The 17,828-nt window shown below is 40.0% G+C and overlaps 1 protein-coding gene across 2 annotated transcripts in view; it reads right to left on the bottom strand.

Moving 5' to 3' along the window:
- Positions 1 to 17,828, bottom strand: part of LOC150081035 (tyrosine-protein kinase Src42A-like) — a 120,309-nt gene that overhangs the window by 39,532 nt on the left and 62,949 nt on the right. Inside the window, exons 3-5 of one of the 2 annotated variants that reach the window (XM_090381045.1) lie at positions 8,763 to 8,926; positions 7,169 to 7,337; positions 4,607 to 4,774 (exon numbers count right to left, since the gene is read on the bottom strand). In XM_090381045.1, coding sequence (XP_090237171.1) covers positions 4,607 to 4,774; positions 7,169 to 7,337; positions 8,763 to 8,926 — 501 coding nt within the window. The remainder of the gene's footprint in view (positions 1 to 4,606; positions 4,775 to 7,168; positions 7,338 to 8,762; positions 8,927 to 17,828) is intronic. The other variant, XM_090381044.1, reaches the window with a different exon arrangement.

Below are 17,828 nucleotides of genomic sequence, written 5' to 3'. Positions count from 1 at the left end.
AGGCAAGACTTCCCCTTAACAAAACCATGCTGTGTCCGAGCTATAACTGAATTCTTGTCTAGATGATCCTGCAGTGCTTCCTTAACCAGTGCCTCCATTAATTTTCTGGGAAAAGAAGTTAAACTCACAGGTCTATAATTACTTGTGTCAGCCTTTGATCCTCCTTTGTGAATTGGAGTCACATTTGAATATCTCCAGTCCATGGGTACCTCACCTGAGTCCAAGGAAGCTCTCATAATTATGGCTAAGGGTTTGCCTCCTTTAACATAACTGAATAGATCCCATCCACCCCAGGTGCCTTTCTTGTGTTTATCTTCAACAATTTCTCCTCCACATTACTCTCAGTTATTACAAGTTCTCTAGCTTACTGACAGAGTTGAATACACCTCTGCCACTCCCCTCGCTGAATAACTCCCCGTGTGTGAATATTGATGCAAAATATTCATCTAGTTTGTTAGCTACCCGAGCAGGATCATCAACAGTTGACTCATCAATATCAAGTGGACCAATCTCATTCATTCCTTTCCTTCTAGAGTTTACATAAGTAAAGAACTCTTTGCATCCCTTGCCAAAGATTTCTCGTAATCTGCCTCCTTTGTAACTTGGTTACAGATCAACTTGTATCTATCATAGGCTTCTGTGTCACGTGTTAATTTGTATGCATCCCATGCATTTTTCTTCTCTGACATATGTCTCATTAGTTCATCTGACATCCATTTAGGCCTAAACCTTGAACAGTATTTCTTAGTTGGTATGTAAAGCCTAGTAGCTTCCAAGGTAAGTTCTTTGAATGCTTCCCATTTTCAATTTGCTGTTGGTAACGTCTTCAGTTGGTCCCACTGTATAGAATTTAAATACTGTCTCAGCCCACCACAGTCACCTTTACGAAAGCAATAACCCTTCCCTTTACCCCTAATGGTAGTTACCTCTTTGAGTAAATCCCACTTCAGCATGCTGTGATCACTGCCACCTAGTGGTTCATTTATCTGCAGATTCTTAATGCATGAAGAATCACTACTGATAATCAAATCAAGAGTATTACTCCCTCTAGTTGCCTCCCAAACATGCTGATGTAGAAATCAATCATCCAATAAATCCACAAAAGCCTTGCTAGTGTGTGAGTGACCATCCTCCAAATTCCAGTCAATATCTGGGAAATTAAAATCTCCCATTATAAGACTCTCTGATTTACTGGGCCACTATTTCCCTGTACAGTTTTTTATTATACTCATCAGAGTCATTAGGCCTATAGCACACTCCTACTCTCAATTTTGATCTCCCAATGCTTATGTTGCACCAAACTGACTCGACACTGCACTGTCCAACGATGTCGACTGGCTTCACTTCCTTGGATTTTATGTATTTCTTAACTAATAGCATAACCCCTCCTCCCTTCCTATCCTGTCTGTAGACACTGTACTCCCCAAATTCCAGTTCTGCATTCCTTATATCTGTGTGACACTACGTCTCTGAAATCCCAGCAATATCTGCCTTTGATGTTTTGAGCAATACCTCAAATTCATCAAATTTATTTACTGAACTCCTAGCATTGGTGTACACGCAAGTATACATGGACCTGTTCGTTTTCTTAGCTACCCATGTGTTTACTTGTACCCCAATGATTCCCAGCAGTCTCTGAAATATCCTGCATCTTATTTTCCAGGCTGCTGCTCATTCCAATAGCAGCAGTGCAAGAATCACTTTCACCTCTGCCAGTGGCTACTGTTAATCTATTAGTCCTTGTATCCCCCCCCCAATCTAGCAGTTTTCTGACCCACCTAACACTGCCTCGACAGCATCAGCAAACATTCTTGCACCCTTTCTATTTAAGTGTATCCCATACCTGTAAAAGCAGTCTCTCCTGTTAACAAGTACAGACCAGGCTGAAAAAAAATTCTACCCCTCGAGCCTTGCACAATCTTTCCAGGGCCGAATTGATCGACAAGGCTCTCATCATATACACCCTCCTATCGTGTCTGGGCAGAATTGCAGACACTTTCAAATTCAACCCTAATTCACAGTGACCTGTACTTGTTAAATAATTCCTCTGGTCTCCTACTCTTAATATCACTAGTGCCAACGTGTACAACTATATCACCTTTTGTGCCCTTAAAAGATGATATCCGCTCTACAACGTCATCAACCTTTGCCCCTGGCAGACATACCCTGGTCCTGTTCCACCTATCCTTTTTTACAAAGGATGTTTCCCCGTTTCCCTGACAATAGTGTCACCAACAACTACCAGTTCCTTTGGGACCAGCGCATTCTGCCTTGGGGGCTGCCGATGTGTTGCGTGATGACCAAGTACAAGCTCTGGCATTGGTGTGGGCAGCTGAGAGCTTGATGGGCCTCTCACTTTTAATCCTTCGAGGGCATCCACCCTGTCCTTCAAGCTCTCATATAGGCCCATAACAACGCTGAGTTGTCGCCTGATTTCCTTACACTCCTTGCATCATGCACACACAAAGACATCCCCATGGCAGTATCGTGTCCCATACCCGACTGCTCCACAAACATCAAGCAAGTAGTGCATTTAAAAAGCTGTGATTCAGAGGGCAACTGGCCCCCCTCAGTTCTCCCCTGAGCCACAGCACTCCCATTAGCTTGAACCTTTTGCTTTGCTGCTCTGAGTCATGATTTCGATTTAATTTCAATAAAATTTCAATTTCAGTACAAAATTAAAACCCTAAACTTGTATTCCAACACAGTTATAACGCTATATTTATGTTTCAGTATCGAGTGTTATCGATGAAATCCCTTTATATAACTTCCATATCAAGTTAAGTATTAATTATTTATTTTTACTAATTATTTATGTTACATAACTTAAGTCATTATATGTATAGTTAAAAGTACAATTTAATTGACTATGAAGTTCAACAAGATTAATAGATTTTACTGATTAATTGACAATATTATGTACTATACTATACTATATTAAGCTTATGCTATCTAGTTCGAAATATTTTGTATCGCATAACAATGGCGGCAATTTACGAACGGTAAACACGTGGATTTGATGCCCTTACCGATACTAAGTAATACCTACAAAATCTCTATCTAAGTTACTATAAACTAAGTATCATAAATAGGAATATACAGCTACTCTAGAAAATAAGTTAATATGCCAATTTAAGCTAATAAAACAGAAAATAAATCAGTAAAAACTTCTCTGTTCCGGGAGTGGCAAAAAGCTACATTCGCACAGGCTACTCTAGTTCTCAAACTCCCAGATTAACTGGGAATTATACAGGTCTCCTCTTTAAACACAGGATAAGATAATTCAATCTCTGGAATAGGTATTTAAACATTACTTGTTTCAATACCTATCACACAGATTGAATTATATTACATAAACATATCATTAAAATGTATGGACATAGCAGGTATAGTATTCTGAAATCTGGCACACTGTTATTGATATGCTATAACATGCATATTTTTTGATCAATTTCTGTTATGAAATTGATGATTATTAGATAACAGAACTTTACCCTGTACATTTTGTTTAGCTGAGAAATAAAATGGCTGGCTCTAACTGGAAGAATCAAGACATGATCATGACATTTCCAAAATTTTGTACCAACAGCATCTGCTGGTGTTGCTGATGACAATTAGACAAGTGTTTGAAGAAGAAAAAAAAAAAAAAGAGAGAAAAATATTGTTATGCAAAAGGCTTGTGAAGCCTAGTCAAAATAAATTAAAGCCTTGTTTGTGGTTTCAAATGTATTAAAATGAGTCTCCTTATTTGGAGAAAATCTTGTTATTGTTAATTTTTTTGCAGAATCATGTAAATGGCACTTTACTTTTATAAGATAAAATTTTTGACTAATTTAGTTTAATAGAAGCATTTGACCATGCAATTGAAGTTTGGTTACAGAACAACCAAACACAACCGAATGCTGAAGTTCAAGAAAATACCTTCAAGATCTGGAATAGATAAAGGCTTGTTCATCTTCACTTACATTAAAAAAATATGAGGTGACAGACACAAAATGGGCCTGAAAGAAGATGAATACCTTGGCACAGGTAAACGGTTTGGAATTTTTCTCTTAAACAAAATGCAAATCAACAGTTATGAGAAAGTTCCTATGATTATGATAACATAATCAAGACAATGTTTTTGTTTTGAAGAATGTTTGAGCATTATTTTCTAGAAGAGATAAATTAACTGAACTGAAGAAATAACATTTGTTTATATTAACTTTTTAAAGAACAATAAATGTTGAACCTCTGTTTACCTTTTCATGATCTCTTATCATTTATTTTTCATCTAAGTCAACAAGAATTTTTAATTTGACAATTTATGGGAAACAAACACATGTACTAAGTTGAGGGATAACAGGGTAACATATACAAGGTCTATGAGGCTCTGAGAGGAGAAAGCGATATGAATGACAGAAAAATTTTCCTCGTTATGATTTTCCCCATTTTCTTTTAACTATTTGATAACCGTCTGATTCCCATCCATATATGATTTCCAACTGGAAATAAAAGATATTCTAATGCAGGCTGAAGCGCTTTGTTCCTCTTTTGACCAGTTTTACATTAACTTAGTACCATGCCACCTAAGCAACATTATATGTTGTTCCCCCAATACCAACACTAACAATACCTTGCAAGTATTCCAGTAAGCTTCCATGCTTCATTAATTCTGTTATGATGTATATAGGTTCCTCAAGTGTGCAGACAGCATACAACTGAACCAATTTTGGGTGACGCAACTTCTTCATTATCTGGGCTTCTGTCAAGAAATCTTTTGGATCCATAGTACCTAGGCAAATATAACTTAATTAGCAAAGAATATTAAAGCATTAGTACAAGAAGTTTTCAAAGTACTTATTGCTATTTCTTTAAAAATGTAGCTCTGTAATTATTTTAATGGAAAAAAAAGTAGACCACAGCAATGTGCCAGAGAGGTTGGTTATTAAACTGAACAGTATTTCACACTCAGTCTAGCATTTCTGTATAAATTTATATGCATAATTTGTTTTAAAAAATAAAATTTCGATGTGCAGTGATTAATTTATTTTACCTGGTGATAAGCCTTCCTATTTATATCCATAATATATTTGCTTAGTTTTCTGTCAAAAAAATAAAAACTACATATAAAAAAATAGGAAAGTTCAACATTTAGAGTTTGATTTCATCCCATACATTCACATGGCATGTGGGGTGAATTCATTGATCTTCAACAATTCAACTGTGCAGTTTGTTCAATTGGTTAAAACAGTGATAAATGTAAAGTATACTGCATTTGGGTAGCAGTAATCTGAGAATAACATACCAGTTAGGTGATATCACAAAGTGGGGGAAACAATAAGACAGGAGTAATTGTATAGTCTGACATGAAGTTCTGTGAACAGTACAGACAGTTTTCTAGGACAGCGCATGGTGTTCTCTCAATGATATACAGGAATTTTGGCAGCAGGGAAAAAGAGGTGATTATCCAATGTAATAAGGCAATAGTTAGGCCACACCTTGAGTACTGCACAAGTCTGAAACCTCTACAATGGAAGTCGATCTCATTTGTTGAGGATATGGAACAAGGGTAAAGAAGAGTCACAAAATTGCCAGGGGACACAAAAAGGTACTGTTTCTAAAAAGACTTGACTTCTGTAAATTGCAGTATCAAACCATGCACCTGCAAGTAGACCTCTTTGAAGTGCTTGAGTAAACTAAATGCTGATGGCACTGCTATTCTCTCAGACAACAAGAGGGGAATTAAACATGTTTGCTGCCCATATATATATATATATATATATATTTGCAACAGTCCTCTCTATGTGCCTTTGGAGTAATGTATACTATATTTTTTATATTTTCAGTCTTGATGTCTCAAGCTGTGGATCCATTATAACAACCCTTTAGAGCAAAACTTTATAGGAAAACACTTTATATCAAATTTCATCAGTAGACACACACTAAGGATGATGTTTTGTTTTTCACAAACTGAAGAATTAAAATTCATTAATCTTCAAAAAAATTGACCTTTCTTCTTGTGGAAAATACTAAACCATATAAAATAACTTTGACATAAGCAAAAACACATATGAAACTGTGAACTAAGTATACAGCTTTTATAGCACTCTAGAAAGTGCGATTGATGTCAAGAAAATCCCTGCCATAATGCAAATAACCAATGGTTCAATCAGTGTGCTGATATTGATAACTTGTTTATTTCATGTGCATTTCCTGTTACAGTGCTCATTTGTTGTTGTTATTTGGTTTTTAGGAGCATTAGCAACTAAGGCCATAATGCTCTTGGGGATATGCGGTGGTCATTCCCTGACCTTCCCGCATCCTCCATATCTAATCAAGGAGCATGTGCATAGCACATGCTCCTTGTGCCTAATCAAGAAGAATGTGCTATGCACTGCTGCTCCTGCCCACCTGGCTACGGAGGCACCATGTGCTCATTTATTGACTGCAATTGAACGAATGCACATTTACATCAGGGCACAACACATGCAGTTCTTTTTGATGCAAGTTGGCATTTTGGTAGCAAATGTGTTAAACTGAAAAAGGTGTTGTAGGATAGGTGAGTGAAAATGTTTCAATAATCAATTACTCTGGTTGAAAGCAAACTTCTATCTGGTGTTATGGAAGTGGGTAATTTGAATAAAGTTAAGGAAGGATTAGACTAATTATTAGGAGATGGACAATGTTTTTTTCTTCCCAACAATACTGTGGAAGCTTGATGCCTTGCATCATTTGCTAATATTAATACTCAAGCAGCTTACTTGTGAAACTATCTAAAGGTGGTTGAAAGTGTTCATATATTTGATTCAATTAAATTTTATAATTGAAGATTAACTTAATTCTGGTAAATAACAAACTACTGTCTGGGAAATATATTGTGCAAGAGGGATAGGTGGAATAGGATGAGGGTCCTATTCCACCTATCTTCTTGCCCACTCAGTAATTCCACATCCAAAGTCAGAAAGATCTCAGCACTGACCCATTCTTCCTCACAAACACTAAAACTGATCACCACATATGCAAACTACAATCTTACATCAGCCATTCCCAACTTTGAGTTTTCACCAGCATCACGGTCCAGTCCTAAACAAGAGGGTGTTGCTAATGCAAAGCCAACTGTGTGTGTTTGTGTGTGTGTAAAAAACTATCGCCAAATTTCAAGAGTTTGCAAATCTTCAAAGCTTACCAGTTTTTAAAGTCTTGATAGCCACAGGAGTAGTATTGTTCCATAAACCCTCCCATACCTCTCCAAATTGTCCTTGGCCGAGCTTTCTAACAAACTTGAGAGAGCTACGATCAATTTCCCACTGGTCTCTTGTGCTGTGTGACAATCCACTTGTTGTTGGCTTTTCCACCTATTATACAACAGAGAGGCAAGATGAATAATATTATAAGACCAACTCAGAAAGTAAATTTGTACTGTTCAATCACCATCCCACGACAAACTGGCTAATTTCTGAAAAACACTTTACAGGCATTACTCACAATAGGTCAGCATCAATTAAAGTATTGTTCCTCTCTTCACAACCATAACAGATTCTGTCTCATAGTTTTGAAGAGAGTAAAATTTTTTTTTTAAATATATTATTAAAAAAAACAACACTAAGTTTTATAGATAAATATATAAATCAAATTTTAACTTTACTGAAAGTTGGTCCCAGAAGACACTGTCGTAAGCCATAACAGGTCGTATGCAAACTTTATTTCAGGATACATTAAGTTTTCTACAAAGATGTATTATGACTGTTTTCTGCTTTGAGATTCTGCACTCATTGTTCTTCATTCAAGTTACTATTTTATTTATTGTCTTGAAGCAGTCTCTCAATTATATGCATGCTCTTACCACAAACAATGTAGCACTCAGGAAGTCCTTTGGAGCTTATTATTTTGTCTGAATGTATGTGAATAAACATTTTGGTATTTGACTTGAATGGCTCTTTGGTTTAGGAAGTTTTGTATTAAGGAGTGTCAGGTGATCTTTTGAACAGAAAATTATCAAATTCTTTCTGTACATAAAGCTTTGATTTTCAGCAGAGTGGCTTCTTTTAAATAAACAGCAAAATATTTATTTGAGTAGTGCTATTTATTTTGAAGCATTTTGACGTTGCCAAGTGACTAAAACAGAAGTGCAGTAGCATACACACATCTGAATTATGTGACTGCTAAATACAGTTAATAAATGTGTTCATAATCAAAATTAGTTGTAAACTCCTCTGATCTGCTGGTTGTACCAGATTATAAATAGAACATTTTTAAATTTCTTCCTGTTCCACATATTTCTCTGGCATCAGTTCACCAGTTACATACCCACCTTTAATTTTTTTTACCCCCGTTTAAGTTATATCCTTAATTTCTGTAAGATACAATAACAGACAATTCTCCAAATAATTCAATGTCTAATCAGTATTCAAAATTTCAGTTCTCTAGGACCAGACTAATAAATTAAATTAAATTTATTTTTGTTAAAGTTTGTTTTAATTTTCAATTTTAAATTAAAAATTAAGTATTGAAAATTAAAACAGTGCCATGCTACAAGAAATACGATTGGTACGACTGTAGAAATCAGCACTGTTTATAAGATAATGAAAGCTTGGCTGTCCCTGTTATGTGAACTCTGGAGTATAAAGTTTACTAGGTAAATAATAAGAACAATGCAAAATACTTCAGGGACGTTTTATTTTTAAGTTTATTCCACAAGTGCACATGATTTCTAAGGATTGGCTTTGACCAAAGGCTATTCAAAACAGTATGGAATGTTGTGAAAAGAACCATACAATTACCTGGATGCAGGGTTTACGTAAATTAACACACAGACCATCAGCATCTTGACTATAGTGCTCTACAAGCTCTTGAAGTGTACGGAATGTTGTTCTGCGAGCAATAAAAAAACCACCTTCATCCAACTGCCGTATACGATAATGTTTGACTGTGTCTCCATCCCTAACTGAAAAAAAAAAATTAAATAAACACTCCTACTACTTAACTTGGTTAAAAAAAAACATACTAAAACTAAAAAAAAAAAAAAAAAAAAATCAAAGTATAGATCCCAATAATGTGAAGATATTAGAAACCCACTATGTCGAAGAGAGAAGGAATAGTCAAATTTACAGGAAAAGGGTTTAGTTCTAAGACAATAGTATTAAGACATTTTTTTTTAAAATAAAACACATCTGTTTATGAATATATGCAAACAGATTTTGAAGAAGGAAATTAAATTATCTTCTCAACTATTCTATGGTATTAATTACAAATGTTTGAAATTTTTTAGCACTTTTTGTATTTAAATTTATTGCATAACAAAATACCTTTTTTGATGTTTTTTTTTTTTTTTTATGGTCACCTCACATATGAGGGTACTACAACATGTAATACTCTACAGTATGATGTAAAGGCTGAAAAGACAGAAGATCTGTCAACACTAGTTTTCAGAAAATATATATAAGGAAGGCTATTCCACAAAACAGAAGCAATAAATAAGCAAAGTTAATTTGGTGGATTTGGAGTTGAAATGTGAATGGATGCCGAGGTGAGTGTTCCAAATTTTTTGGAAGAAAAGTGTGAATTAAAAATGGCAATTCAGAAGAACACGCCCATTGATACAGTCAAAAAAGCATGCAGCAAAAATTGGAAGTCCATCTGACAGGGAGTGGAGCAAGGTTGGTAGTGCATAATCATTAATTAATCTGGATGCCCTCTCTTCAATTGAGTCTAGGAGTTTAAGAATTATAGAGGGCACCACAACAGCTGTGAGAAGTAATGCTGAAGAGAAAGAGAGAAAAACCTTGATTTTCTGATGTAGGAAAAACTATATATATCTGTGATATGCTTATTACAAGAAATGTTGAAATCACAGTTATCCTCAGTAAAAATTTTGACACAGATCTCCATACAAGATCATGCCTGGAGATGAGTGTCAAAAAAAAAAGTCTGCATTTCGGATGTGCACAAGAACCACACTTTTTTTCCAGAGAACTATGAGAGGACTGGATTTTGAAGAAGACTGTTTTCTTCTTCTCAACTGCAGAACCAGCATTAGCTGAGAAGTTAGAAGACAGGCAGCAATTTGTCATCACGCACAATGAGCAGTCAGAAAGAAAACTAGCTGCCCATTTGCAAAAATGGAAGACAGACCATTTGGTATGCAAAAATTACACCAAATTGCATACTTCTTGTATTATACACTGAGTGATCACTGAATTATGACCATCCCTATGAAAACTGAATGCGACCCACTGACCACGTAAGGTATGAGAGTGTGCAGTTAGTCGACCTACGTAGCATAGATAAGGTGTCAGTAGTTCTGTAGGTAGTAAAATTCTGAGCATGATGGATAAAAGGAAGGATTTATCGGACTTTGATAAAGGACAGATTGTGAGAGCTCGAGAGCCACTGTTGTTAAAGTGTACCAGGACTGGAGTCAAAATGGTCAAACAACAACCAGACAACAAAGCTGCAAAGGTCAGCGAAAGGTTGATAGAGGTGAGCACTGGGTCCAATGACTCGTACAGGCGCAGCACTGTTGAAGAGTTGACTACCCAATACAACATGGGCCAACCGGGAACAATACCTGGCATGACCATGAGTCACATGCTCGCATGTATGGACTACACCAGCAGACGACCCCTACGGCATCCTCTCCTAACCAAGGTTCATCAATGTAAAAGACTTGCCTGGTGCAAATAGCATGCAAGTTGGATGTTAGAAGACTGGAAGAAGATGTGCTGGTCGGATGAGTCACATTATTTACTCCACACCGTGGATGGTCGTGTACGAATTTGGTGTCAACAACATGAGGCTCTTGATCCATCATGCATGGTATCAAAAGTGCAGGTATGGTGTGGGGCATGTTTCACTGGCAGGAACTTGGACCCCTGGTGCATGTGGAACAACGTATCACTGGTCTCCGCCATCATCAACTGCTTGCTGTATACACTCTTTCCCAAATGGTGATGGTGTCTTCCAAGATGACAATGCACTGAGCCATTGGGCACTTGATGTGCAGGAATGGTTTGAGGAACACAGTTCTGACCTCCAGCATATCGATTGGCCTCCAAAATCACCCAATATCAATCCCATAGAGCACTTGTGGGACACTATGGAAAGGCATATTAGGCATCTGGATACACCAATTACCTCCATACCTGCACTGCTGACCGCATTACACACAGCTTGATTGGCCATATCTCCCGAACACTTCCGACATCTTGTTGAATCAATGCCATGTTGGATAGCTGCTGTACTGAGGGCAAAAGGAGAACCTACGAAGCAGGTCTTCCTCCCGAAGTAGGTCATAACTGGGTCTTTGAGCTATCACCCAAGGCCTGGAAGATCCTCTCCCAGCAAACAAGAATTTACATCAACTGGGGCAGCCACCGCTTTAGGGAGCATGTAGCCGTCCCCAAATGTTTCAGGTGCTGCCGTTTTGGCCACACCACGTACACGTGCAGGCAAAATCTGCCCACCTGTGGCCACTGTGCTGAAATGGGGCATGAGTACGCTACATGCCCCAATAAGTCTCAACCTCCCACATGTGCCAATTGCAAGGTCTTAAAGGTGCCAGCCAACCATTCACTCCGTGACAGCAACTGCCCAGTTTATCTCAAAGCCAGAAGTGCTCAACAGTCAAGAATAGATTATGGGGAGTAACAGACCAAACGTAAATATCCACACTGTGAAAATAGCACAACATAACGCTCAGAGGTCCAAGGCTGTTGCTGCACAACTGGTCAAAAAGGCAGATGAAGAGAACTTAGATGTGCTGCTTCTTCAGGAGCCATACACCCATAATAAGGAGGTAAAAGGCTACCCCTTGAGATTTAAAGTGGTCCAGGTTGATGGTGACACACCCTGGGCTGCGATCGTCGTTTGCAATCCCAAACTGACTGTCACCAAAATCACTGATCTGTGTACTGGCTGGGCTGTGTGCGCCCATGTAATTTCACCACTGGGAAAATTCTACTTAGTCTCGATATACTGTCGACCGGGGGAAGATATCCTTCCTGCCACCCGATATCTACAGACCATCCAGCTACAAATGCCAAATGCAAAACTCATTATAGGGGCTGATGTTAACTGCAGGTCCCCAGCCTGGCATAGCCGAACTCAAAATCACAGAGGAAATAGAAATGGCCAACGTCTTGAGGACTACTTATCTAACAGCAACCTAGTCATTCTAAACAAACCTAACTGCCTGCCAACTTTCTCAAGTACCCTGTGGGAAGCTACCATAGATGTCACCTTAGCCTCAAGCTCCATTGCTCAACACCTTGCTTCCTGGACAGTCCGTGAGGACTGGACCACCTCTAACCACAGGGTACTAACCTTCCAACTACACCGTTCACAAGTAACTCAACCAACCAACCGAACTCAACAAAGAAGATATGCCCTGAATAAGGCTGACTGGAACCTTTTTAAGGAGGAATTGACCAGTGAAGCTAGCCACTTCAATCCTAGCGGCCTCAGCCCAGACCAGCATCAACGCGCAATTACACAGCTCGTCACTAATGCTGCAAACAAGGCTATCAAAAAGAAGAGATTCACACCTAGTGCTGTCCCCTGGTGGTCACCAGAACTCCAGGCTCTTAGACGCGAAGTCATTTACCGACGAAAACGCTATCAACGTGCAAGAAGAACATGGCCTCCAGAAGAAACAGAAGCTTTACTGCAGCAATATCGAGTGACCAGGAACCAGTATACCACAACAATAAAACAGCACAAAAGGCGCTCATGGGAAGCCCTGGTAAGCACTGAAGGGAACGCCAATCCCTGGGGGGTTGTGTACAAAGTGACCACTAACAAGCTCCCCAGAGGCGAGGTCGTATCAACAACAAAATTACCAAACGGACTCTACACCAGATCGTGGCAAGATACTATCAATAATATTCTAGATGCTACATTCCAGCAGCCTGCTGACCCACACACAACAGAACAGCTAGAGCTCTGCACGGAAAATGAAACATATCGCACAACTACAATTGAAGAACCCTTCACCCCAACCGAGCTCAACTTAGCTGCATCTAGAATCAGAAACAAGAAGGCTCCGGGCAGAGACATGCTCGATCCAGAAATTGTCCAGAAAGCCATTGAACTTATTCCCACTACCATACTCAACCTGTTAAACCACTGTCTTCACCAAGGATTCTTCCCCACACAGTGGAGGACTGCAACCGTTAAACTTATATTGAAGAATGCAACCAAACCACACGATCTGCCACAATCCTATCGGCCAATTGCACTGCTGCCGGTCTTCAGCAAACTTCTCGAACGGATGATCTCCCATAGAATAGAAGCCCACTACAACGATGCTGGTCTCTCCTCACCTAACCAGTACGGTTTCCGGAAAGGACGCTCCACGGTAGATGCACTGGAAACAATCATTGAAGCTGCTACCAAGTGCAACTCCAAATACTTTCTTCTAATCTCCTTCGACTTTGCTGGTGCCTTCGATTCCCTCTGGTGGCCCAGCGTCCTTGGCAGGCTCTGGAGGGCGCAAGTCCCAGAAAACTTATATAGATGCATCAAGACCTATCTCCCGGACCGGCGAGTTGTCGTGTCCACTCCCCACTGCAGTGTCTCCAGACCAGTCTTCAGGGGATGCCCTCAGGGATCTGTCTTGGGGCCTCTTCTCTGGAATCTGGTGCTGGATGATTTCTTGAACACCAAACTCATCAATGTACAAACTCAGGCCTATGCAGATGACCTGGTCATGCTCTTTTCTGCCAATAACAGAGCGCAACTAGAAGCAACTGCCAACCAGGCCATCTCCACCCTTCAAGCTTGGGCAGAGAATAACAACCTAAAGATCTCCCCAGAGAAAACCCATTCGATTCTACTAAAAGGTACCCTTGATTTGAGAAGACCACCCCAAATCAAGGTTAATGGTGTTACAGTAAAACTAAAAACAGAGCTTAAATATCTAGGTTTGATCTTAGACAAAAACCTTTCCTTCACTCCTCATCTAGATCAACTCAGGATTAAGATCAGGAAGTATGCTGCCCAAGTCTCAAGAGTTGCCCGGAAGGACTGGGGCTTAAAGAAGAGAACACTGTCCCTCTTCTATAAGGCAGTTTTCATCCCGGTTATCACCTATGCCTCTGGAGTCTGGTACAAGAAGGCCAATACAGTAGTAAACAGATCGCGCCTAGGAACTATCCAGCACTCTCTTCTCCTTCTGTCCTCGCGTGCCTGTCACACTGTCAGTACCCATGCACTCCAGGTTCTCACTGGATCTGGAGATTGTTCGTCATGGGTTGCTCTATCAAATAGCCAAAGGAAGAGCAGTTACCTGCGCAGGTTTCACCACTGACCCAGCAAATAATAGAAATGCTGAAAAGAAGAGACTTAATGAACATCTAACAGACACCTGGCAAGAAAGATGGCAGACCTCAACTAAAGGGAAAATCATATTTAACAAATCTGGTTCACTATTTCGAAAGGGTCACTCACGAGCTGGATTTAGGGAATAATTTCGACATTGTTTATTTAGATTTCAGCAAAGCTTTTGACTCAGTCCCACATGAGCGGTTGCTTTATAAGCTGGAACAGGTTGGAATCACTGGGAAAATCCTTAGATGGATAGAAGGATGGCTTCAGGGCAGGAGGCAGAGGGTTGTGATAAATGGCTATTCCTCAGATTGGGTTGATGTAAGAAGTGGGGTTCCCCAAGGATCAGTATTAGGACCACTGTTGTTTTTAATTTTCATAAACGACATTGATGAAGGGATAGAGGGCGTGATGTCTAAATTTGCAGATGATGTTAAAATTGGGAGAGTAGTTAATGATCACTGTCAAGCTGAGCTTCTTCAGAGAGACCTAGATAGACTTCAGGAATGGTCAGAAAAATGGCAGCTGTGCTTTAATCCAACAAAGTGTAAGGTATTACACCTGGGAAACAGTAATCCCAAAAAAACTTATTCACTTGGTGGAGTTCAACTAAAGCCAGTACTGGAGGAAAGGGACTTGGGTGTTACGATACGGTCAGACATGAAGTTCTCTGAGCATTGTAAACAGGTTGCAAGGAAGGCCCATGGTGTCCTATCGATGATCTATCGAACTTTTGCAAGTAGAGATAGGGACGTGATAATCCCATTATATAAGGCTTATGTTAGACCACACTTGGAATACTGTGTTCAAGTATGGAGACCGCACCTGAAGAAAGACATCGAGCTTCTTGAAAGGGTGCAAAGAAGGGTAACTCGCCTGGTGAGATCGGCAAAAGGGCGTCCTTATGAAGAAAGACTTCGAATATGTGGGTTGCAGAGTTTGGAAACTAGACACCTTAGAGGAGATTTGATTGAGGTGTTTAAGGCTCTGAGAGGCATCAGTAAAATGAATGAGGACAAAATTTTCAAGATTATAAATGATGCTAGAACTAGGGGACATAAATTCAAGTTACGGGGGGAAATGTTTAGTTTGGATTGCAGGAAGTTCTATTTTAGCCAGCGAGTTATAAATTACTGGAATAAGTTGCCTTCATGGGTGGTAGAGGCCGACAGTTTGGGGAAATTCAAAGGTCATCTGGATAGTACTTTCGGGTAAGGGAAGCACATAGGATGATAGGTTTAATTTCCTTTTTATTTTATTTTTTTTATTTATTAATTATTATTATTTAGTTATTTATTTATTATTATTATTTTTTTTTTGTTTTTATCATTGTTTTGTTCGGATTTTTTTTTTTTTTTTTTTGGCTGGTGCAGCATAAGCCATAGGCTTTCTTGCACCATGCGGCCGTTATTAATACTAAAGGCGCTGTCACCAAAAGATTCCTCCCAGATGTCAGGGCCTCCTACCCCCTCACACCTGTCTGGTTTTCACCGGGACTCTATGCTACCTACCTCCTCACTGGACATAGCTCCTTCCAGAAAAAACTACATGACTTCAGAATTTCAGACTCACCCCGCTGTCACTGTGGAGAGGATCAGACGTGGGAACACCTTGCCCACAGCTGTGAAATCTACGAGGACATCAGGAAGATCCTAATAACGAGACTATGCTTCAACTACCAAAATCAAGAACACCTCACCCTACAGAATGAAGAAACTTACAGAGCCCTGACTCAATTTGCAATGGACCTATTTACCAGCCAAAAAACGCTACCACCACCTTAGCATCTGAATCAATAAGACTTGACCAACAAACCATCCGGAGTACAGAACCCAACTTGATCATTCACATCTCAAGTAGTCAACTGGTCTCCCCACTTGGTTGGGACAATACTAGCAGCGCAATCAAAGACAGGGTCCACACATACCTTGACAAATTCCTCATCATTGATTCCTGGACCTACTTCTCCCGACCAGACGTGACACATCTTATCAAGAAGAGACCTACCATCGATCCCTGGACTTAACCATCATATCTTGGACTCCCAGTTTTGACCACCCCACTGTTCGTTATCATGGACTACTGGACCAGCCTTCAGTCTGGATGCGACACAGACTCACCAAATGGAGTCCCAATGACCTTCCTGAACATGACCCATCCACCATAGCAGCACTGACACTGCTGGATTCCCACCAAGTGTTGGCTCCAACTGACCGGCCGTGCTAGCTGTATCTACCCTGCACTTGCGGGGTATCTCTCTTTCTCTCTCTCTCTCTCTCTCTCTCTCTCTCTCTCTCTCTCTCTCTCTCTCTCTCTCTTTTTTTTTTTTTTTTTGCTTCTTTCTTCTGTTTCCTTCCATCTTTCCTTTCCCTCCCCCTATTTTTCTCTTACACAATCATTTTTTTTTTTTTTTTTTTTTGTCCACCCCACTCCTCTCTGGTGAGGCACTGGGCATGCCACACTGTCATCAGGGGCCATCTTCCCTGTCGGCCCCCTTCTTCTGTTTCCTACCCTCCAGTCTTCTGCCTACGGCCTACCTCCCTTACTTTTCTCTTGCACAACTTTTTTTTTTTTTTTTTTTTATGTATGTGTGTGTGTGTGTGTGTGTGTGTGTGTGTGTATGTATGTATATATATATATGGCCCACAGGTCTAAATCTAAATACATCAAAATTATTGCCCGACCTATTTGGCCTTAGAACAAGTTATCAGCGAACAACCCTACGCTCTGTTAAAATTACAACCGTTGGTCAAGAAACAGCGATCATCTCATTCTCAAATCTGGTCCTAGCCACTGAAATCCCAGGAAAGTAGGTGGCAGGATCCGCCAGAGTACTCTATCATCAGTGGTGCACCCGGTCAGCCTCCCCGTGGCACGGTGTGGTAACGTCGGGTCCCACTAGGGGCTCGGCAGCTAATAGACCGGAGGAACAAATGGCACAACACAATATACAGCACATGACCCCCACATACTTCAAATCTCTGGCCCGATACAATGTATACCGGCGGAGATGGGAGAAATCCCAGGAGCCGTTAGACACCAATATACCTTACACTCTTTGAGTAGACCGGGGTTCAAGCCCCTGACTGCTGAATACGGTCGATCTGCCAACCCGCACTGGACCAGCGTGGCAGATTATGGTCCATTTCCCTCAGCATGAATTGTTGAGGAGGCTTCCATCCTGCAGTGGGTTGATAATGGCTGCACTTTACTTTTTACTTTATTCTACAACTGTCTTTCCTCAATTTGAATTTATGCCCCCTTAGGTTCGTAATCTGAGCAAGTGGAAAAATCCCATCAGAATTCAGCATGCTCAACCCTGTCAAGGCCTTATACACCTCAATCAGATTACCTCACAGGTGCCTAGTCTCCAGCCGGTGCAATTTGCAGAACTTAAGCCTCTCTTGGTAAGAGGATCCCTTCATTCCCCTCACCAATCTTGTTGCCCTTCTCTGTACATGCTCAAGCAAATCTACATCCTTCCTAAAATGAGGCCTGACCTGACTATTGCCTTATACAAAGGG

Source organism: Mastigoproctus giganteus, chromosome 9 (assembly GCF_048544385.1).
Source record: "Mastigoproctus giganteus isolate SK-2022 chromosome 9, ASM4854438v1, whole genome shotgun sequence".
In the NCBI taxonomy this organism is placed as follows: domain Eukaryota; kingdom Metazoa; phylum Arthropoda; class Arachnida; order Uropygi; family Thelyphonidae; genus Mastigoproctus; species Mastigoproctus giganteus.
The sequence above is the reverse complement of the archived record's forward strand: the minus strand, read 5'-3'. Positions and strand labels throughout refer to the sequence as shown.